This window comes from Sycon ciliatum, chromosome 4 (genome assembly GCF_964019385.1).
Source record: "Sycon ciliatum chromosome 4, ocSycCili1.1, whole genome shotgun sequence".
Classification (NCBI taxonomy): domain Eukaryota; kingdom Metazoa; phylum Porifera; class Calcarea; order Leucosolenida; family Sycettidae; genus Sycon; species Sycon ciliatum.
In genome coordinates, this window is record NC_088646.1 from 8,946,171 (window position 1) to 8,968,763 (window position 22,593).

The 22,593-nt window shown below is 50.2% G+C and overlaps 3 protein-coding genes across 4 annotated transcripts in view; all 3 read left to right on the forward strand.

The window, feature by feature from the left end:
• LOC135813395 (fibrillin-1-like) overlaps positions 1-1,877 on the forward strand; it is a gene marked incomplete at its 3' end in the record, with an annotated part of 46,517 nt that extends 44,640 nt beyond the window's left edge. The window contains exon 11 of the mRNA XM_065326493.1: positions 1-1,877. Within this exon, the coding sequence (XP_065182565.1) occupies positions 1-1,877 (1,877 nt within the window).
• LOC135814307 (neurogenic locus Notch protein-like) lies at positions 1,872-17,715 on the forward strand. Its single transcript, XM_065327412.1, has 11 exons — positions 1,872-7,113; positions 7,503-7,625; positions 7,982-8,208; positions 8,550-8,699; positions 9,318-9,400; positions 9,762-10,246; positions 10,596-10,705; positions 11,917-12,032; positions 12,376-12,656; positions 13,229-13,295; positions 14,783-17,715. The coding sequence occupies exons 1-11, from the start codon at positions 1,992-1,994 to the stop codon at positions 16,794-16,796; spliced, it is 8,778 nt and encodes a 2,925-aa protein (XP_065183484.1). The 5' UTR covers positions 1,872-1,991; the 3' UTR covers positions 16,797-17,715.
• The window catches only part of LOC135814308 (calcium uptake protein 3, mitochondrial-like), a 16,744-nt gene continuing 11,740 nt past the window's right edge, over positions 17,590-22,593 (forward strand). The window contains exons 1-5 of one of the 2 annotated variants that reach the window (XM_065327414.1): positions 17,590-17,807; positions 21,313-21,344; positions 21,666-21,744; positions 22,043-22,090; positions 22,425-22,507. In XM_065327414.1, the coding sequence (XP_065183486.1) occupies positions 17,720-17,807; positions 21,313-21,344; positions 21,666-21,744; positions 22,043-22,090; positions 22,425-22,507 (330 nt within the window). In that variant the 5' untranslated portion in view covers positions 17,590-17,719. Of the gene's footprint in view, positions 17,808-18,535; positions 19,218-21,312; positions 21,345-21,665; positions 21,745-22,042; positions 22,091-22,424; positions 22,508-22,593 lie in introns of those variants that run through there. The other variant, XM_065327413.1, reaches the window with a different exon arrangement.

A 22,593-nucleotide genomic window follows, 5' to 3' on the forward strand; every position in this document is an offset into this window, starting at 1 on the left:
CACTCAGTCCATGCGTCTTTGATCCTTGTCCCAGCAGCAATGCTACATGTATGGTGTGGAATGCAACAGCACGTGTATGCCAATGCCCTGCTGGCTATAGCGGAGAATTCTGCAGTGTCAACATTGATGAATGTTTGAGTAGCCCGTGTATGAACGATGGCCAGTGTGTGGATGCAATCAGCGCATACGAGTGCTCTTGCCCTGTGCTGTACAGTGGCGCGCGGTGTGAAACCTATCTCAGCCCATGCCGCTCTTTTCCCTGTTGGAATAGCGCCACGTGCGAGGACACAGCAGAGCTCGATGGCAACTTCACCTGTGCGTGTGCTGCTGGCTGGACGGGTGTACTCTGCAATGGCACTATCGATGAGTGCGCCAGCTCACCGTGTTTGAATACATCAACGTGTGTAGACCAGCTAGCTGGCTATGAATGCACGTGTGCGGCAGGCTACACAGGTGTACACTGTACGATTGATATCGATGAATGCAGCATGGACACTGAACTATGCGAGAACAATTCAAACTGCACGAATGCTGTTGGATCCTATATTTGCCAGTGTGCCGTGGGGTACACTGCTTTCAACTGCTCGGAACAGATCAACGAGTGCTCCAGCATGGATCCTCCGTGCTATAACAATGCAACGTGTGTTGACCTAGTACCAGGATTTGAGTGCACGTGTGGTGCGGGTTACACTGGTCAATTGTGCCAGACGGAGATCTTGGAATGCGAGTCGTCACCATGTCAAAGCGGAGGCACATGCCAGGAGCTGATAAATGGCTTCACATGCACGTGTGCACGTGGCTACAGTGGTAGCATGTGTGAGTCGGACATTGTTGAGTGTTTGTCTGACCCTTGCCTGAACAATGGCACCTGCACAGAGCCTCAAGTCGGTGTCATCCACTGTGCTTGCAGATCGGGCTATACAGGAATGGTGTGTGGGAGCGATGTGGATGAGTGTGCGAGCATGCCCTGTCTCAACGGCTCGTCGTGCCTGGATCTGGTCAACGGCTTCTGGTGCAACTGTACTGCAGGGCTGACCGGTGCTCTGTGCAATCAATCCGTGGACGAATGTGTGCAGCACCAGTGCCAGAACGATGCATCGTGTGTTGACTTGCACCTGGGCTACAGCTGTGTGTGCGCCATCGACTGGACTGGGCAGTTCTGCAATGTCAGTATTGATGACTGTGAGGCCACTCCATGTGGGCCTAACGGTGTGTGTATGGATGGACTAGCTAACTACACATGCCAGTGTGGAGCGGATTTCACAGGCGGACAGTGTCAGACGCAGATTGATGACTGTGCATTGGACCCGTGCATCTTCGGCAACTGCACTGATTCGGTCAACTCGTTCAACTGCTCGTGTGAACCCGGCTATACTTCATACATGTGTGACGTTGAGTTGGACGAGTGTGATCCGCAGCCGTGCCGCAACGGGGCATCGTGCACCGACACTGTGAATGCCTACGTGTGCCAGTGCACAGCCGGCTTCACTGGTCTGCAGTGCCAGACGGACATCAACGAATGCCTACCAGTACCGTGTCTGAACGGAGCGTCCTGCGAGGACGGCTTAAACAACGTGACATGTACCTGTGCCCAAGGCTTCATCGGCGTGTTCTGTGAACTCACAGATCACTGTTTCGGCACGACCTGCTTGAACAACGGTACTTGCGCGAATGAAAACAGCACCTTTAGCTGTACGTGTGCTGAAGGGTTCAGCGGTGTGCTGTGTGAAAGTGATATTGACGATTGTGCTGCAGGCAACTGTTCCGATACTACGTCTATGTGCATTGATGCAGTGGCAGGCTACAGCTGCCTTTGCCACACTGGATTCACTGGTGTTGTCTGTGACGAGGACGTGGCTGAATGTAGCACCGGCGTGTGCAGTGCAGCAGGGACACGCAGATGCGACGAGTTGCCGGGCAGCTTTGTCTGTCAATGCCAAGTTGGCTACACTGGCCCCCTGTGCGAGGTGGACATCCGGGAGTGCGACAGTATGCCGTGCAGGAACGGTGCAACGTGTACAGACCTGATCGGTGCATTCAGCTGCAGCTGTGCACGGGGATACACCGGGTCTACATGTGAGAGTGATATTGACGATTGTGCAGGGATGCCGTGCGGTGACCGCGGAAACTGCACCGATCTCCTGGATGATTTCAACTGCAGCTGTGAAGCAGGATTCTCGGGCACCGCATGCACGATCAATGTTGACGAATGTGAGAGCAACCCTTGTGCCAACGATGGCACTTGTATGGACCTGATCAACGACTTCAATTGCACCTGTTCACCAGGTTACAGTGGTGTGCGCTGCTCTATGGATATTGATGAGTGTGATAGTATGCCATGTGAGAACAATGGGACGTGCACCGATCTGGTGAGCTCCTTCAACTGCACCTGTCCGACTGGCTTTACCGGCGCCGTTTGCCAGAACAACACAGATGACTGTGCCGGCAATCCCTGCCGCAACAACGGTACTTGTTTGGACGGCGTTGCTGCGTTTGCCTGCCGCTGTGCCGATGGCTACGAGGGTGATCAGTGTGAAGTGAACAGTGACGAGTGTGCTGATGGGCCCTGCAAGAACGAGGCAAACTGCACGGACCTCGTGAATGCGTATAGCTGTGACTGTGCAGCGGGCTATACGGGCGCCCAGTGCCAGACAGATGTGGATGATTGTGCCCCAGACCCATGTCGGAACGCTACAGCATGCGTGGACCGTGTGAATGGATTCGCTTGCAGCTGTGTCAATGGCTACACTGGTGAGCGCTGTCAGACTGACGTTGACGATTGCGCCGGAACGCCGTGTGAAAACGACGCCACTTGCACAGACTCTATCGGCACGTTCAGCTGCCGCTGTGCAAACGGATACACTGGTGATCGCTGTCAGACTGATATCAATGAGTGTGAAGGTATGCCATGTGAAAACAACTCATCGTGCGTGGACTTAGTCGATGGCTTCAACTGCACGTGTGCAGCCGGCTATGAAGGCAGCCTGTGCTCAGTGAACACGGACGACTGTGCTGCGTCTCCGTGCAGGAATAACGGCACGTGCAGTGACGGTGTTGACGAGTACATGTGTACGTGTGCACCTGGATATACTGGCTTGCAGTGCGCTACGGATGTTGATGAATGTGCCAATCGGCCGTGTGTGAATGGTGGTACGTGTAACGATGGTGTCCACAGCTTCTCCTGCAGCTGTATGGATGGGTATAGTGGGCCGACCTGCTCGGAGGACATTGATGAATGTATCAGTGAGCCGTGCATGACCAACAGCACATGCATAGACCAGGTGAACAACTTCACATGCAACTGCAGTGAAGGCTTTGAGGGACGGCTGTGCGATATCAATACTGACGATTGTGCGTCAGACCCGTGCTTGAACAATGCAAGCTGTGCGGACCTCATCAACAATGTCGCCTGCACGTGTGCGGAAGGCTATACGGGGCGATGGTGTGCGATCGACGTTGATGAATGCACTTCTGACCCCTGCCTGAACAACGCATCATGCATCAATCTACGCAACAACTTCTCCTGTGCCTGCGCAGAGGGCTTCGAGGGACGACTGTGTGATGTTGACATCAATGACTGTGCACCAAATCCGTGCCTAAATGATGGCACATGTACGGACCGTGTAAACAACTTCTCGTGTCAATGTGCTGATGGCTTTGAGGGCTATCGTTGTCACATTGATACAGATGACTGTGCTGAGAACCCATGCAGAAACAGTGGCACGTGCAGTGACATGGTAGCTGCTTACACATGCCAGTGCATTGCGGGCTGGTCTGGCATGAACTGCTCACAGGACGTGGATGAGTGCAGTCTGGGTGTGCCGCCGCTGACAGGAGAGCCGGCATGCCACGCGAACGCTACGTGCAAGAACGTGGCCGGCTCGTTCTTGTGTGACTGCACGGCTGGTCTGACGGGAGATGGCGTGACAAACTGTACAGATGTGGACGAGTGCTTGTCACCACAGTTGCACAACTGTGATGTGCTGCACAGTGCCGGTGGTGATGCTGGTGGTGGACAGTGCCACAACACGCTCGCTTCTTTCTTCTGCTCGTGTGTTTCCGGTTACTATGGCAATGGTGTTCAGTGTTCGCCGTGCAATTGTTCACTGGCGGGTACGAACGACACGGTCTGTGACCACCTCTCCGGACAGTGCCATTGTAAGGCGTTCACCGAAGGACAGCACTGTGACGTGTGCATGGATGGCTACTTCAACCTGACAGCCGGTGATGTCGCGGGCTGTCGGCCATGTCAGTGTCACGGTAACGGCTCGGAGCATTTCACTTGTGGCAAGACTAGTGGTGAGTGTCGCTGTGCGACGGGTTATGCGGGTGCGCAGTGCGATCAGTGTGCCGACACGTACTACGGCTTTCCGTCGTGTGTAGCGTGCGAGTGCAATACGGCTGGCCAGTCTGGCAGTGCACACGGTGCGTGTAGTGCGGAAACCGGGGAATGCTCACACTGCAAGACACGGGTGGAGGGGAGACGGTGCAATGCTTGCCAGCCTGGAGCGTACAACTTGACGTTGACCAATCCCGACGGCTGCGACCTATGTGCATGCAATACTGCCGGCATTGCCTCTGCTTCTGGTTTATGTGATCAACTGACAGGTGTTTGCACGTGCAAGAAATATGTTGAGGGTGCCAAGTGTGACGCATGCCAGTCTGGCTACAGTGATCTTCAACAGTCCAACCCAGACGGCTGTACCTTCATTGACTATTGTGAGACAGTAAGCAATACGTGTATGAACAGCGCCACGTGCTGGCCAGTGCGGGGCAACTTCACCTGCAGTTGCAGCGCCGGGTTCACGGGCCGATTGTGTGAGATTGATGTGGATGATTGCATGCTGTACAACGCAACACACGGCAGTGCAGCCTGTGACAATGGCGGAATGTGCGTTGACGGTGTTCACACGTTCACGTGCCAGTGTGCGATGGGCTATACCGGTGAGCGTTGTCAGACCGACACGGATGAGTGCTCTTCTCGGCCCTGCCAGCACAGCTCCGCTTGTCTGGACGCGGTAGCGGGATACACATGCAATTGTATGGCTGGATTTACTGGTCTGCACTGCGAATCCGACATCAATGAATGTGCCTCCGAGCCGTGCAAGTCGAATGGAACATGCCATGATCTGATAGCCGAGTACACGTGTGAATGTCCTGCAGGATTCACTGGTTCCCAGTGCCAGAGTGATATTGATGAATGTGAACTGCTGGGCTACCCGTGTCTGAATAGTGGCACCTGTCAAGACCAGCTCAATGGCTACGCTTGCCTGTGTCCAACCAGCTTCAGTGGTCCAAATTGCTCCGTAGATATCACCAATTGTGAGGCCACGCCGTGCACGCTCAACACACAGGAGTGCAGGATATTGATTACTGGCTTCATGTGCAAATGTAAAGCCGGCTTTACGGGCCACACCTGTCAGACCAACATAGACGAATGTGGCTCGGGGCCATGTCTTAACAGCGCAACATGCACGGATGACGTCAACGGGTTTACGTGCGCGTGTGCAGACGGTTACAATGGCACTCTGTGCGACGAGGACGTCAATGACTGCTTTGACGGCGCGTGCTCTGGAAACGGCGCATGCCAGGACTCGGTGAATGACTACTCGTGCCGGTGCCATCCAGACTTCACTGGCCGGCAATGCCAGAGTGAGATAGATGATTGCAAGAATCACAGCTGCAGTAGCAGTGCAACTTGTATTGACGATATTGCCAGCTATGTGTGTGCATGTGCCCCTGGCTATACTGGCACATTCTGCAAGACCAACATCAATGAATGCCTGTCGAGGCCGTGCAAAAACGACTCCACCTGTGTTGACGGCACTGCAGCGTATAGGTGTGTCTGTGCAGAAGGCTATACCTCGGCTGACTGCAGTGCAGAGGTTGATGCATGTGAGAACGTTACGTGCCATAACGGTGCGACGTGCAGGAATGAACGTGTCCGCTACGTGTGTGATTGTCCACAAGGCTATACTGGCCAACAATGTGAGACCCTGTTTCCGTGCCAGCGGTCTCCATGCGCACTGAACGCCACTTGCTTCGATGAAGTTAACGAGACTACACTCACGTATCGATGTCTGTGCCCGGCATTCAGTACCGGTGCAAACTGCTCAGTGTCGGTAACACCCTGTGACTCCCAGCCGTGTAAGAATGATGCGACTTGTGAGGATGTTGGTGAGGGCCACCAGTGTCTGTGCAGTGCTGGATTTACGGGCCGGGATTGCGTTACGCCATTGCCAGCGTGCCATTCCTCCCCATGCCATCCCGATGCAAGATGTGTAGACACTGCTAACAACACACGGTTCACATGCACATGTCCTGTGTTGCTAACCGGCACGCTCTGTGAGTCTGCGTTCGACCCATGCAGTGCGCTGGATCCGTGCGCAGGAAAGGATAGTAGTTGCATGAATACAACTAACAATACGATGGGTTACGTGTGTGAGTGTAGCCTGACAAGAACGGGCAGCCAATGTGAGACAGTTCTCGATCTGTGTGCAGACGCGTACTGCGCTGCCGGTGCTTGTACGCAGTCGGATGACGCCGTGTTCTGTAATTGCTCTGTGGGCTTCACTGGCGATCGATGCCAGACGCAGGTGGATCAGTGTGAAGCAATGCCTTGCTCGAACAACGGCACATGCAACAGCACGCTGAATGGGTTCACGTGTACCTGTCCGGCAGGCTTCACTGGCCAGCGATGCGCGACGGACATTGCATTTTGTTCCAGTGATCCGTGCTTTAACCATGGCACGTGTGTCGAGCACACGCATACGTGCGATTGCAGTGCAATGTTCACTGGGGACATGTGTCAGACCCAGATTCTCAACTGTAGCGTCATGAACCCATGCTGGAACAACGGTACCTGCGTGCAGGACGGCTTCGACTTTGGCTGCAAGTGTCCCAATTGGACGGCCGGTGAGTTCTGTGAGATTGTGGCATACCCGTGCCGGTCCTCGCCGTGTCTTCACAATGCACCGTGTGCTGCAACACGCTACCTACTCGTGTCCGGGGCCGTGTCGGCATCTACTGATGCAGCACCGGTGACGTCGTCCAACTTCACCTGTGATTGTGCTCAAGCCGACGGCCGCTGGAGTGGAGTTTTGTGCCAGAATGGTGAGTGATGATACCTACCCACAGATTTGGTTCAGCACACCGTTATCCTCTGAAGATCAAATTGATATTAGTGTCCACTGCTGTGTTGGCATTGTCCATGACTGCATGCAAACCAGTTCATATTATATATTATACTCAATCTGCGGACAGAACTGTTTCGTCCTTTGTGGACTCATCAGCGCGGCACAGAGGAAATATATATAATGTATAAAGAAGTATGCCACTGTCCCTTCAAGGTGGATGAATCCATTGAGAGTGCCTTGCTGGCTGCATGTACACAGTGTGTATTATTCAAGTGAGAGTGCTTTGCTCGCTGCATGTACATAGTGTGATATTATGTGTATTGTTTCTAGTGCTGTGTACCGTGTGCAATGATTGCAACCCTGCAGATGTGGATGAGTGTGAAGAAGACGCACATTCCTGCCATGAGCTGGCCACGTGTATGAATACACCCGGTGACTATCAGTGTCAATGTCAGTATGGTGCCACTGGCAATGGCACACACTGTTCTGGTTAGTTTGAGAATTCATCTCTGCTAAGTGCTTGGCGCTGTCCTTGCCTAAGACTCTGTGCGCTTGCACTTGTCAGCGAATGAACTATACATATTGCATGCAACGTTATCTGTAGAATTAGTGTTGCGAGTTGAGATTGTGGGTGATTTTTCAACTTCTCCCCATTGTTGCCCAGTGCGTCAAGTCATTATGAGCTGCTGGGGGCTGCTGTTTTCAGGGCGTTTACTTGCTAAGCACAACCTAGCTAGGATCGTAGTACTAGCTTCAACGTGGACTCAGCGATTCCTGAAGTCTCCATTGTTAGTGGTCCTATGTTCAAACGCCGATTGCCATTTCCTTGCTGTGTGCTTACGCAGTGATCACCTGTCCAGTCCCTGGTGCTAGCAATGGCAGTCGAATTCTCAATGTCACTAGCCTGGCCGCTGCGCTCACTGTGGACACTCAGGTGCACTCGCAATGCCTGGACGGCCACGTATCCGTATCTGGAGACACAGTGCGTACGTGCCTGTCAACAGGCAACTGGAGCGGTATGCCGCTGGCATGTACATCGCATGGCGCGAGTGTCCTCGACGCATTGAGCAAGGTAAGCATGGCACGTTGCAAGCATGCTTAATGCACTGAGCAAGGTATTCCGTATATCACAACTTCAATTCACAAGTGTGCTTAATAAGTGTGCAAAAAGGTACCCTGTGGCAGCAGCAGCAGCAGTTAAGCCCATGTCAAGTTGTTGCATTAGTCTAGTAGTGCAGTCTGGAGATAGTTCGCAATGATACCAAGTTTCACAAACTGTATTCAAAAGTTAGTTCTTCCACAAGTGCCTCCCGGCTTACTGCACCCGCTGTAAACACACATATGCATGTACGTGTGTGTGCATCCACGCCGAGCGTGTACATGTTGCAACTCTGTCCTGTGGTCGACTTACAGGTCGAAATCACTTCCCCGGAAATGGCGGATGCTGTTGTCAACCAATCCCTGGCCGTCGTGGTAGATCCGGCGTCACTGTCCGACTCAGTTGTAATGTTGGCAGTGTCCGTTGTGGAGAATATTGTTGCTAGTCAAGTGGCCAGTCCCGAGGTGAGTCTGGCTATGTGAAGCAAACTGTCAGGGAGAAAGATAGCCGGTGACAGTTGGTTAGGCTCTCTGCCACGGACTGTGCGTGATATTGTATTTCAGGCTATCGGTATGCCCCGCAGAGACCTGATGATTGCAGTGATAGGAAAATCTGACCAAGTCATCCACCTGGGAAGTGAAGCAAAATCGTCGCCAAGTTTACTGCTACCCGATGGCACTTCTCAAGTCCTTGCTCTACTCGTTTTTTCTATCAGTGTTGTGTCCTGCAGGTACTGTGGCCGTGCCTGCATGCCTATTCAGGGTTACCAGGAACTAAGGCACCGATACATGTACTTACTGTCTACTGGTGTTGCTGTTGGGTTAGCTTTGAAAGAGAAAACATCAGGAGCCTGTCGAAAGCATGTGCACGCACATTTTCAGGTACGGCCATCGCAACACACAGCTACTGCTGCTGTCAATGACGAGTACTTCACCCTCTTAAAAGTCATTGTGAGAGAGGTTTACAAGTTACAACTGCGCCACCCGGTGCAAATTTCACATCCCTACAAAGTAATGCGGCACATGCTGGTTATGATGCATTATTGGCATTAATTCACGTGTGTTTTCACTGTACATGCCCAGGCTGAAGAGAGGATTGTTACCCTGGTAAGCAACTTGATCGATGTCAATACCAGCCTCCTACGACAGAGCAATACAGCTACGAGGTGAGGGTTACATTCGTTTGACTCCCTCTTCCACGGTACATGTCAATTGCAGGAGAAATTGCCCAGCCAATGTCCTGTTTGTGAACTGAGCCATCTCATCTTCGGACCATTTGCCTCCTGGGCACACAAGTGCTCTGAGTCTGCAGGTGTTCTTTCAAGTCACGTGTTTCTTAGCTCTGTAATGCCGCTTGTCCAGAATCACATGTCAGTGCAACAGGGATCACAGGGTATCCAGTATGCCCTCTGAAGAGCGGGCGTATATACGAGATCAGGTATACTACGCCAAGTAGAGATGCCCAGTGGTTCACAAAGCCCGTTGCCACAACATGGTGTTCGTGTATGTACTGTACACTGCTTGCAGGTTAATTCACAGCATCGAAGAGCTTGGCCGCACGATGGACTCACAACACCTGACCAGCATGAACGTCGATATCCGTGCTGTCGCCGTACAGTCCGACAGCACCTTTGAGGGTCTGCAGTACTCCCAAGCACAAGCTGACAGCTTCACGGCATCGAGTGGTGGTGTGCGGCCACCAAGCGAGTCGGGAGGTGGCGATGCATTCGACGTCTCAATAACTATCCCACCGGGACTGTGCCGCCAGGAGTCCATCCAGTGTGCAGGTCAATCCATTGTCTTCATTTCATATGCAAGCGATAAGTTATTCTCCGATGGAACGCTTGAAAACCGCTCGTTACAGCTTCAGCACGGTATCATATCCGCTTCAATAGGAAACATCAGCGTCAAGCAGCTCTCCGAAGGAAATGAAGTGTCGGTGAGCTTCAAGAAATCCGCCAGCGAAGGCAGTGCTTCATCTGAATGTGTATACTGGGATTTCTCTGCTAATGGTAAGCAATACATGTAATAATAATAATAATGCAATATGCTTTGACTTACACACCGTCGTCACATCTGTGACTGACCTGTGTGGAATGTCTCACGCAAATATGACGTAATCCCATTTTTTGTGACGACCATCATTTACTAGAAGCCAGATGTGCATGTGGATGTGTGTGAACATATGTGTGCGTGGGTGTGTGTGTGTGTGTGTGCGCGCGCGCGTGCGTGCGTAGGTGTGATTGTGTGTGTGAACTGGGGCTAATTTCTTGGTAGACACGTGCATTGTGCGGTCCCGCCAAATAAAATCAATCGCCCCTTTCCACGAACTGTGCTGGCTGTTGTGCTGTTGTTCTGCAGGTGGACGCGGTGGTTGGAGTTCAGAAGGCTGCCGTTACGCCGAGGCCAGCCTGCAGGCTGGTGTACATACCTGCCGTTGCTCTCACCTCACTAACTTTGCTTTGCTGCAGGTGGGCAATGTTTTTACTCTTGAGACGACATTGCACAATTTGCAGCATAAGAACAATAGCACATGAATTCCTGTTGATGAATGCATTGGATTGTAGTTGCCCTGTACGTGATATGTTCATTGCCGACATCAACTAGCTTTTCCTGTAATTGCGCATTTCCAGCCACCCTGCAACTACCCATTTCTTATTCTGCGCTAGTGGATGCAGACTGGACATCATTGTCAGCAGATACTGTAGTACTTCCTAGGGTTAAAGGGGAAGTTAAGGCAAAAATTAAAATTTCACCAGTTGTAGTCTTCGGGGTGCTGAGTCGAATGGTCGTGGTCCGAGGAAGCTGAGACGCTCCCTTCCTACTTGAATCCCAATCGAACTCGCGCACTTCCACCGAAACTGGGTGACTGCGCCCTACTAGATGGGGATTTGTATGCAAAATGTCACTAAAAGCGCCATTTCGTTCTTATAAAAGCACGGATGACCGCGATTGGCCCATATGTTGTAGTCTTTTGGATGCTGAGTCGATTGGTTTTGGTCCGAAAAGGCTGCGATGCAGCGTTCCTCCTTTATTCCCAATCGAACATGGTTGAACAAGCGGTCACGTGCTCCTGCGTACACCAGTCACCTGGTCACCGTGCCTGCAGGGTACAACTTACTAGCTTGTTTGACCTTTTTGGGTGCAGTCCTGTCACTCGAGCTGAACTCGAGTTGAACCTTGGTGTGAAAGTTGTCGCCTGCTGGCGTGGTGACCAGGTGATTTGGGCACCCAGGAGCACGTGACCGCTTGTTCAACCATGTTCGATTGGGAATAAAGGAGGAACGCTGCATCGCAGCCTTTTCGGACCAAAACCAATCGACTCAGCGTCCAAAAGACTACAACATATGGGCCAATCGTGGTCATCCGTGCTTTTATAAGAACGAAATGGCGCTTTTAGTGACATTTTGCATACAAATCCCCATCTAGTAGGGCGCAGTCACCCAGTTTCGGTGGAAGTGCGCGAGTTCGATTGGGATTCAAGTAGGAAGGGAGCGTCTCAGCTTTCTCGGACCAAGACCATTCGACTCAGCACCCCGAAGACTACAACTGGTGAAAATTTAATTTTTGCCTTAACTTCCCCTTTAAGCATTTGAATTAGTGCAGCAACAATCGTATGGTAGAGGTATGCTGTGTGACAGTACATTCCCCTTGCTTTCTGTTCTCTTGCGATACACTGTAGTCGGAATCGGTGATTGATGGCAAGTTGGCGCCGGTCTCATTCGCTGTCATGGTGGTTGGCTGTGCCGTCACACTGGCAGGAGCTCTGGCAACCATGATGGTATTCATCTGCAGTAGGTAAGTACGAGTGTACATCGCTTGAGAACGGGTTTACTCACAACAAAGCCAACCGCATGAAGAAGAAAAACAGAGTGTGCATTGCGTCTGATCATCGGTAACCTGCCGTTGTGGAATATCTACTGAAGTAGTCACCCCACTTCTATTCACCATGTCATGCCAGCTAGGTGCTGACTGTTGTCCAACAACTATGTGTGTGTGACTGGGTTGTACTCAGTGCTGATCTGCCATTTCCCGCAGCCCCATTCAGGCTGAGACGGTGTCATCATTCGTAAAGTTTGTGATGTGGTGAATACAGAACGCAGACTGGCTTGGAATGATTTTGTTTGTTGTTGTTGTTCAGGATGCTGCGCACATCCGAGTTTGGCCAGGTTATCCTTCACCTGAGTGCCGCACTGCTGATGTTGTGTAGCGCAACGGTGGGCGTAGCATTCAGCACGCCCGACACGGCACGGGACACTCGCAGTGGCGCCTGCTCTGCATTCGCAGTGCTCGTCCACTACTTCTGCTTGGCCCTGTTTGCCTTCACAATCGCCGACACGTACGCAATACACCAGCGCATCGTCGATGTCTTCGGCAGAGCCACCAAGCACTTTGTCTGGAAGTCGGGCCTCGTCGGATGGGGTAAGGCTTAGGCTGCCCGTTGTGCATTCGGTATAGGTTTGTTTAAAAGCTTCAATTTAAAGCCAGGATGATTGATTCGCAATGGGGCGAAGTCTGACTTTCAACCCTACACTAACCGGGATGTGCCCGAGCAATCACACGCAAGTGCGAGCATGCTTCATACGTGATAATGCAATCCTTGAAAACAAACTTCTTGCCTCTCTTATTGGAATACACATCGTGTTGAGTTAGGAGTTTGTGAGCTGAAGACACCACACAGCTCAGTCAGGTTGTTCATGAGCACATCGCTTGACACCATGGCGTGCGCGTGCTCGTGCAATATGCCGTCGACGGATCTTTTGAACAAGACATAAGAAACGTTCGGATACTGCATGTCATTCATGATTGACTGATATCAGTGTACGTGTGTAGTGCTGATCATCCTCTTAGCAGTAGTCTATCCACTTGTCTCTTCTCAGTAGTCTATACACTTGTCTCTGATCAGTAGTCTGAACACTTGTATCCTGTCAGTAGTCTGAACACTTGTCTCCGTCTCAGTAGTCTAAACACTTGTCTCCATCCATCTACTGCAGGTGTTCCTGCACTGATTGTTGCTATCACGGCAGGAGTGGACGACGGGGCATATAGAGACTCCTCGTTGTAAGTAGCTCGGTGTTTTGCAACATTTGCTTCCATTCTGCTGTTTCTTGCTAGTTGACATTGTGCCACTCTAGCAGCTTATAGTGCGTTTCAAAAGTCCAGACCTCTGGTTTCAAAAAACCGTTAGGCCAGCATCTATACCACATATACCGTAAAGTACCGCCAGAGCGCCCCACCATCTCATCCTTCCGTGGTCGTATTGTGGAGGTGGTCTGCTGTCTGTAGGTCATACGACATGAACCTTGTACACATATTGCACGTTTTGCAGTCAATCCGTACCTTCAAGAGGACACAAGCTCCACACAAAAACCTGCCAAGTGTGACCTTAGTACACTAAGATTCTCACATCGTACACACTTCGTTGCACTCTGCCATACGATTTTCCTTTCTCTGGCTGTAAAATCAAGGTGGGGCGCTCTCGCGAGACGGGGCGCTCTGGCGGTACTTTACGGTAATATGTGATCACTTTGTGCATACAATTTCTGAAATTGGGCGTTTGTTATCCAATCGCTTAGATATTTATATGAGAAAAATTGCGCGAGCTGCCTGCGCTACAATATTCCGAAGAAATTTCCCAAAAAAGCTCCAACCAAATTTGAATTATTCGAAAAAGTCTAGACTTCTATACTTTTGAAGTGCACTGTAGCTCTGCAAAAGGAGGAAAGTTCCCTGCTGAGCAGGATATTCTGTAAGCTTAGGGCCGGGTTCCACTGCGGCTCCGCTGCTCGTCTTTCGCGGCTTGAAACGTCATCATTACCATAGTGACCGCGGCTCGAGCTGGAGCAGCGAGGCCGCGGCTCACCGCGAGCTTTTGCTACGATTCTTGACCAAAAACTGCGAGCCGCGGTCGCGGCTCGACCTATTCCCCGTACTTTGCATTGTTTCGTACGCCAGAATTTTAAAATTCAAATTTTAATTCGTTGCGCAGGCCAGAACACGAGGATTTTTTTGATTTGGCGCGCGCAGGCAGGTGAAACGTCATCAAAAAGTGTGGACCACGACCGCGGTACCGCGAATGGCGAGTGTCAGTAGAACCGCGCTGCTCCGCTGCATGCAGCCAAGTACCACGGAGCAGCGGAGCCGCAGTGGAACCCGGCCCTTAGTGATCAGTGTCCAGTGGTCAGTGGTTCAGTGGTCGGTGGTTCAGTGTTCTACGTATTACTGTACCTCCAGTAGAAACATGTGTCCAGCTGGATAGCTTGTTGATACAGGTGAAGCAATCGACATGGTGCCAGAAGAGTGAATGCGTTTGGAAATAGACTCACTACCCGCATCTTGATCAGAACCGGTGAAGTTCACCTATAACACGTTGCTAAACTTTAGCCATTTCTACTGGTACAATGTAGCTAAATACATGTAGGTGTGTGTGTGTGTATGTGTGTGTGTGTGTGTGTGTGTGTGTGTGTGTGTGTGTGTGTGTGTGTGTGCATGTGTGTGTGTACGTGCACGCATGCGTCCATGCGTGTGTGATGTGTTTATCCTTGCAGCTGCACATTATCATCACCAGCATTCTATGGTGCTTTGTACGGCCCTGTCATCCTGGCCATTACCATCAATTCTCTAGTCTACATTGTCATCTTCGTGGAGCTTCTTAGAGAGCGTCGCCAGCGTAACTCCTACCATGTCAACAGGGAGCCAATATCTCACCGAAAGGACGACAAATCGCATCGCATGCGCTGGTCGCTCTTCCTTCGATCACTGTGGCTGAACGTGATTATCGCACTGACTTGGCTGGTGGGCTTACAGGCGATGGGTAGCAGTTCTGCCATGCTGCACTATGCGTTCACGGTGTGCGGTGTCCTGCAGGGCGCTTGCCTGTTCATTGTCCACTGCTATATGAGCAAGGACAGTCGCAAGGAAGCAAAGCACACCGTAAACCGCATCGCTGACAAAGTGACTGCTGCGTCCAAGCAGTTTGATCTAACTGCTGAGAAGACATTGTCTCAGCCGCACTGTCAGCTACAGAATGCTGCCAGCTTGGCTTCAGTCGTGTCCAGCGATCTCTCCGTTGGCAGCATGGAGATGAGGAGGCTGAGTCCACTGGGTGCATCTGATACAAACATTAGCCAGGCGCCTGTCCCCGGTGTTGTATCTGCCCCCATTCCTCAGTCATCCCTAGTTATTGTGAATAATGCCCTTTTCGGCTCGTCTCCGTTGTCATCCAATAGCTCGCAGCTATCGGAGGTAGACATCGATGAAGCAGTCAATCAGCACACTACACACATTGACATCGATGAAGCTATTCGCCGCCGGTCTGCTACGCTGGCACCTCAACGCACTGTTCCTGCAGCAAGAACACCTCAGGCACAGTTATCTGCCACCAGCTCGCCGAAAGTACAGAAGAAGCTACGCGGTGCACTAAAGAAAGCCTCTGGTAGCCGCTCGGGTAGCCTGAAACGCCTGCGTAAGAAGTCGGTATCGTGGAAGCTTCAATCAGACCATACTGTGAATGACAACGCAGCAGTGGACAGTGGTGACGACGCTCATCAGAAACAGCCAAAGCATCAAACGCCATCCAGTCTAGGTGGCAGACGTGCCCAACGCCAGAAACTCCAAGGAAATGACAGTAACATGAAGCAGCCAACGGCTAGAAGCTTCGGGTCAGCTAACAGCCACTCCAATGGCGTGTCGACGAAGGATAAACCTCCCAAACAGTATCCGGACAAGTACACGATTCACAACAGCTGGTCAGGTCATGGCAAACTACCTGTGCTCACCAAACTATCTGCTGACAAGAGATCACCAAAGGCGGATGGAAGCGCAGCCAGTGGTCAGTCTCTGCCACCTCAGCGTACACCCCCTACACTGCGCACCAAGCCCAACAAGGGCCGCAGGACATCGGCAAACGGCCTGGGAGGTCTGGCCGGCTGGCAAGCAAACAGCAACGGCTCTACCGGTCAGAATGGTGCTTCGGCGACTGCAGCGCCCCATCACCGTCGCCGAGTGTCACCCCTGCCCGTCTCCATTATGAAGCGCTTGTCTGTGACCAGTGACCTGGAGGTGCCCAACTCTGGCCTGAGTACTCCTGCTGGTACAGCTACGCCTGGCTTGCACTGGAATGTCAGTCGATCGCCTGAACCGTCCGTACTGGAGAACAGTGATGATAGCTGCAGTAGCATGGCACCTAGTGAGGATGAGGACGCAAGCGGATCATCAGACACGTGCAATGACACGATTTCCAGTGCGAGCGGGCAAGGCTCACTACGTCCAACACCGCTCTCTGACTCAATCCTAGCCCCGGCTGAAAATGGCGATGCCACTACAGCATCTGCAGCGGCCACAGCTGCTGCTCAGAACTGGGCTTTCGGCCAGTCGGTTGTTGAGCGACTGCAAAGCCATCCGGTCGTGGATGATGTTTTTGGTGAGACGACCAGTGAGGCAACAATCACTCCCGATTTGCAGTTGACCAAAGGGGACACTGTCAATGGGAGCCAGGGAGCTGGCGATCGCTCTGGTGCGGACTGGCGCTATCACACTACTTGTATAGACACTGAGCTGTGATGTGATGAGCCGATGTGTGTGTGTGTGTGTGTGTGTGTGTGTGTGTGTGTGTGTGTGTGTGTGTGCGCGTGTGTGTGCATGTGTGCGTGTGTGTTTTCGTGCGCGGATGTGTGCCTGTGGCTGAATATTCCCAAGTGTGTACTTCTTCTTGAGGCTCTGTATCATATCTCCTTCTTCCTCGCTCCCATCATCCTTTTCCCTCCCTTTCATCACCTCCCTTCTCTCTTCCTCGCATACTCATACCCCCCGTTGAGACCTTACCATTGAGGCAGAGTTGTTCATCTTGACTCTGTGAGAGAACTCTGCCGCTTTACTTACACCTGACCCACTGACTTTAGATGTTGAAATATATTTTATGTACAATGTATAAGGGGACAGGTTAAAAAAAGGCATGATTGCTTCTTGCATGCCTATTTTGAGTGGAGAACATTTTGTATCCGGATAGCCGGATATTTCAGTTCTTTACCCCGTGGTGTATACACGTACATAACGTTTGTATTATTATCTCTAAAAGGACGAATGGAAAGTCCCCGCCACGTTCTCCATGCTCCATCTCAGATTGCTTGCGCTGTATTAGGAAAATGTTTATTTATGTGGTAGCGGATCGCTGCTTCCACTTCTTGAATGCTCTGACACTGCCATGATGTAGCATGCTTGTGAGCTGGTGCTGTAGCTAGGAGACAGAGATATTCTATTAGCAGGATCTTATTACGAAATAGTTTATGTTTGTATCCGTATTTTTATCAGTATGATAATTATATTATTACGATATTCATCTCGTTTTACTTTGGCAAGTTTGCTTGAGTACTGTTGCGTTTTCTTCCTACAAATGACAAACTTTCATTTATTGGTGCCGATAGTTCTGGTACATCCGTTATCAAGAGTACATTAACCAGAGTGTGCAGCTCTGGGAGAATCATCTCATGTTTTGTTCAGGTAATAGTGACTCCACCTTTGCTGCATCTTGCACCGATTCAGGATCGGAGATGGTCATTTTCCCGTATTACGAAGGTAATTTCTATTGCGCATTGCTGCTTGTTGTACAAAAGGTGAAAAACACACGCGATTTCCCGTTTATATCACCTTATGTATTCTGTTTCATAGAGGCCTTAGTTGAACAACAGACCACTATGTGACCTGACATTGTGTCTGAGATTCTGCGGCCCATAGGAAAGTAAAGCATGGAAAATTCCAGACAACGGTGTCGGCGGTTTTGGAAGGCAGGGCGGTTTTGTGCTTGAACTCGATTAAATCCATTGCCCATGTCAAGGCGTATGCTGTGGTGACATCAGGGAGTAGTACAATACCATGGTATTGTACTACTCCCTAATTTAGTATTAATAATTATTATGATTAATGCTATCTGTGTGTAAACACTTTAAGTATATCCTACCACTTACATGTGCAAGGAGGGAGTCTGCCCACCAACACAGAGCTCAAGACGTATTACTAGTCGACTATCTGAAATGAACAGAGGAATCCAGACAGTGGTTTGCCTTCGTGGGTGTGGTCGACGAACGACGTGCCCCAGCATCCGGATCCGGAAATACTAAAAGACATGACTGTGCAGTTTACAGCTGTCCACGTAACAGTACAGGATAGATAGCGCTAGGCACACAACCAAGACTCCACTCCCGATCCCACAAGTCACCTGGCACAAGCCCGACGCGCGACGACACAAAGCTACCATTCAAAATGAAAAAATATACTGCATGCTGACATGTTGTTTCTTTGCTTTTGACTTTTTTGTACGTGACTGATTATTTTCAAGTCCAGGATAATTTTCTTGCAGAGGCTGTGCTTGTTTGTGTCCATTCGAAAACTTGGACTTCAGTGTCCCCCGGCCCTAATGATAACTTACCTACCAAACTAACAAACCTGAAGTTCTTCCCACCGTGGTTACCGACCGCGCGAGGCTGGTATGGGCCTTCAACAATAATAGTGCACCAGTATAATTTTTGAAACAATTGCATGACATCGTAGTTTTCTAATTCTCAGGAATTGGTGTGCCCAGTGAAGCTGCATCGATGGCATTCTCCACTGGTAGTTTCCGCGTGGCTGCAGTCACAGCAGCTGTTTCTACGCTTGGTCTAAGCGCTGTGCTGAGGAGAGACGATGGATCAGGTGTGCCCTCACGTTCACTTTCTACCTCAGTTGAAAGTCAAAGAAAGCACCTATTTCCATTGGGTCGCCAGTCCGGCATGGGTCTACCCGTGCCCACATTGCCTGCTCCTCGAACGTTCGCAGCTGCATCATCGTCTGAGAATAAAGCAGCAACGGCTGAGGAGCCTGTCAAAAAAAGCCGATCCTTGAAGAAAAGAGAACGCCGATTCCAGGCGTTTGCATCGTGTGAACACGATGGCCAATTGTTTATGACAGCGCAAGATTTTTTGGAGTCTGTTACCAAACAAGCGCCCAGAGGTAAGCAGACAGTGTGTACCATGATTGTGTGAGGGTGTACACGCATTAGGCCCAGACAGATTCTGCTCCACTCGCCTCGATAATGTTGCCGGCATGCCGCGAAATGTTGCTGTGAAATCTTCGATATTTTGCCGAGCCTGGCACTAGAAACCCGATATTTTGCTCCGGAAAAACGTGTATTTATCCACTTCCTGTACAAAGTTTCATAAAAATCGCACGGTCGGTTTCTCAACACGGGTTTTCACACACGTGTCCCTGGGTTCTTCAAAAATCATGCTGATCCGCAGTGAATCCCATTGATATTTCGGCGACATGAGCTCGTCCTAGGCAGCGTATCATGCAGAACGGGTAAGAAACAAGGAAATCCAAGTACAGTATCAGGCATCGATTTTACCCAAAATCTCGATATTTTGCTCCGATTTTGCCGGCAATTTCCGCTTTTTAGATTCTTCGATATTTTGCCGAAAGAATTGCCTGCAGGATCTGTCTGGGCCTAGTGTGCATGTACTCTTTTGCAATAATAAATTTTTATTTCAAGCCTGTGCTACTGTCTTGCAAGCCTGGCTTGTTTGCCACAGAGCTACAATACCTTTGTATAACTCGTCCAACGAGTTTCGGACTAAATTAAATAATAAATACCGGACTAACGTCGATTTGTCGACCATTTGAATACGATGTATGGTCCATGGACTAAATTTTCAACCCGACAAATTCCCTTTCTTTGGAATTGGACGAAATTATTCGCCAAGTAAATGTTCTATCTGTACAGTGGATGCTAGGTGAAATCCAACCCAACACGCCTTATTTAGGGCCCTGGACTTGCACGGCCCTTGACGCCCTGAAAGTGGTACGAATGCTGCTGGATTCAAACCTGTACACGTACATGTACAGCAATGTTATCGGAACTGTTTCAGGGTGCCACCCATTTGTACTTTGGGTGGGATTTCACCTAGTGCCTGTGTTGACCTCCCATGCTTCCTTCCTGCATGCTTGTACAGTGCGTATCGGTTATAGTCCTTCTGCGAGACCGCTTTACCTTGCGCGCCCACGGTGCTCGCACTGCAGCCACCACCCGTGGCCAAGTCTCTGCTGCTCTTGTTCTGCCCCCCGCTAACACCCGATATGGCTTTAGTGCAATTTCTTATTTGGGCGCTGCCAGGTGGAATACACTTCCACCGGCTTGCCGCATGTCTAGTTCACCAGCTGAATTTCGCTCATCCATCAAATTATACCTAGGGTTCCCTGTAAAAAGGCGCTGACGCCTGTTGGGAATTCCCTAGTAAAAGAAGAATAAATAATAATAAAAATAATAATAATAGTGTGGTCGTGTAAAAGAATATACTGCCTACAAGAATGAACTCTCCTGTTTTCATAATCATAACATGGATTTCATGTGTATATTTATTCTTACTTCAAGCAATGTTATCGTGTAATAGAATATAACGGTCCTAAGAATGGACTTTGTGTAGCAAAACATGCCAGATTAGTACAAAGTGTATCGCCTGTAGTAAGAACATCTGCCCGATACAGTTCTGAACCGACTCGAATTGCATCATAATGCTGCAAGTGCATCTGTTGTGGTCATGTAACTTTACTCATGTTGCTCAGCCACATGGTGAACCTATGGCCCAGTATGGGACTACTTTGGAAGTATGAGCAACCGCATACACAGTAGCACTACGTTGCATGTATGATGATCTTCCTGGCTATGCGCACATGCATATGATACGTCACACTATATTTATCGTGTGTAAGAAATATCGGAAATAAGAATAGAAAGTCGTTTTTCAAACACCCACGCTATAACCGATACCTACTGTACTAGCAGGGGTGGCGGAAGGTATTTTTACGGTGGTACAGCCACTTGAAGTACTCGTGGGGTTGGGGTGGCTCCTCTGAAGTTTTTCGAAATTCAGGGCCCAGATCAGTACTTTTTATTGATCCACAGGGTACCCAGGACAAAGAGTGGTACGGTCAGTACCGTGGTGACTGTAGCGTGTCTGACGCCCCTCACTAATACTGCGTTGATTGTATGATGGTACAATGTAGATACACTTTAGAAGCTTTGCCTTGTCTGCTTTTTGTCATTGTGCAGCTCGCCGGCATCGCAAGAAACTCTCTAATGAGGTACGGATAAGCATCTTATTCCCCTGGTTCCCAGCTCCATGTGCCCTGTGCCATGTCACCTGTTCTTTGCCCTGTTGTACGAGCACGTACCGTGCATATGTATAGGTTACACAGGAAATGAGTTTTTAATTCATTTTCCTGCGTACTGCTCAATTCACAGTGAATCCCTGCAAACGTGCCTCTTGGCCCTGCCACCCTCTGTTTGGAGGCTCCATATCATCGCTTCAGGAAATCTGACCTAAATTCACTCAGCCGCGTGTGCCCCGAATGCATCCACTTCATTTTGTACGTTGTATTGTGCTTTGCTGTGATCCTTCGCAGGATGTCGCTAGAATGCTGGCATCAACCCCCGCACTAAAGAAAGGATCACAGGATTTGTTTCGGCAGATGTGGCAAGACAGTAAGCTCAACTGGCGCACTGCTTCTCAGCCTGTATCCACGCATTTGAGAACAAATCTTTGGCCGGGCTGCTGAATCTGTGATGCTAAGTGTTGCAGTCTGGCACAAAGCATGCAAAACAACATTGTTTGAATCTACGTTTCTCCTTCTGCCTTGGTGCTGAGAATACTTTGCCACGGTATGTAGGGTTGTCACTTGCTCAATCAATTCATGCTCGTCTTCCCCAACACCTTCCTCTTCACACAGTCACGCTAACTCAGTGTCCTCTACATTTTTGTTTTGTTGTTTGTGTGTACCAGGTCTGTTCTCCTATGCTGACTACCTCTTTATGCTTTCCGTCCTGACCAGTGAGTGCATGTGTACACTCGGATACGCTTGCACACTTTCACTGCACTGTCAAATGGGCAAATGTGCCTGATACTTGTATTATGGATATGCTGGTGTGTGTGTGTGTGTGTGTGTGTGTGTGTGTGTGTGTGTGTGTGTTGGGGAGGGAGAGAGAAAGAGAGAGAGAGAGAGAGAGAGAGAGAGAGAGAGAGAGAGAGAGATTGAGTGAGTATGTCAGTATGTCAGTATATATTCTGAAGCAAATGCACCTGCTATCGAGATTGCCGTTGAGTTTGCCTCCATTTATTGAATTGGATGCTAACCGAGGCTGTGTTACTGATCTCCTTCATTCAGAACCACAACAACACTTTCAAATCGCTTTCCGTATGCTGGACGTGGATGGTAACAAGAGTATTGAGCTCAATGAGTTTCTCAAGGTCGGTTTACCAGTGGGATGGGGGTATCTTGTGTTGTTTTGTAGGATATGTCCAGATCCCCCCCCCCCCCCTCCATTACTATAATT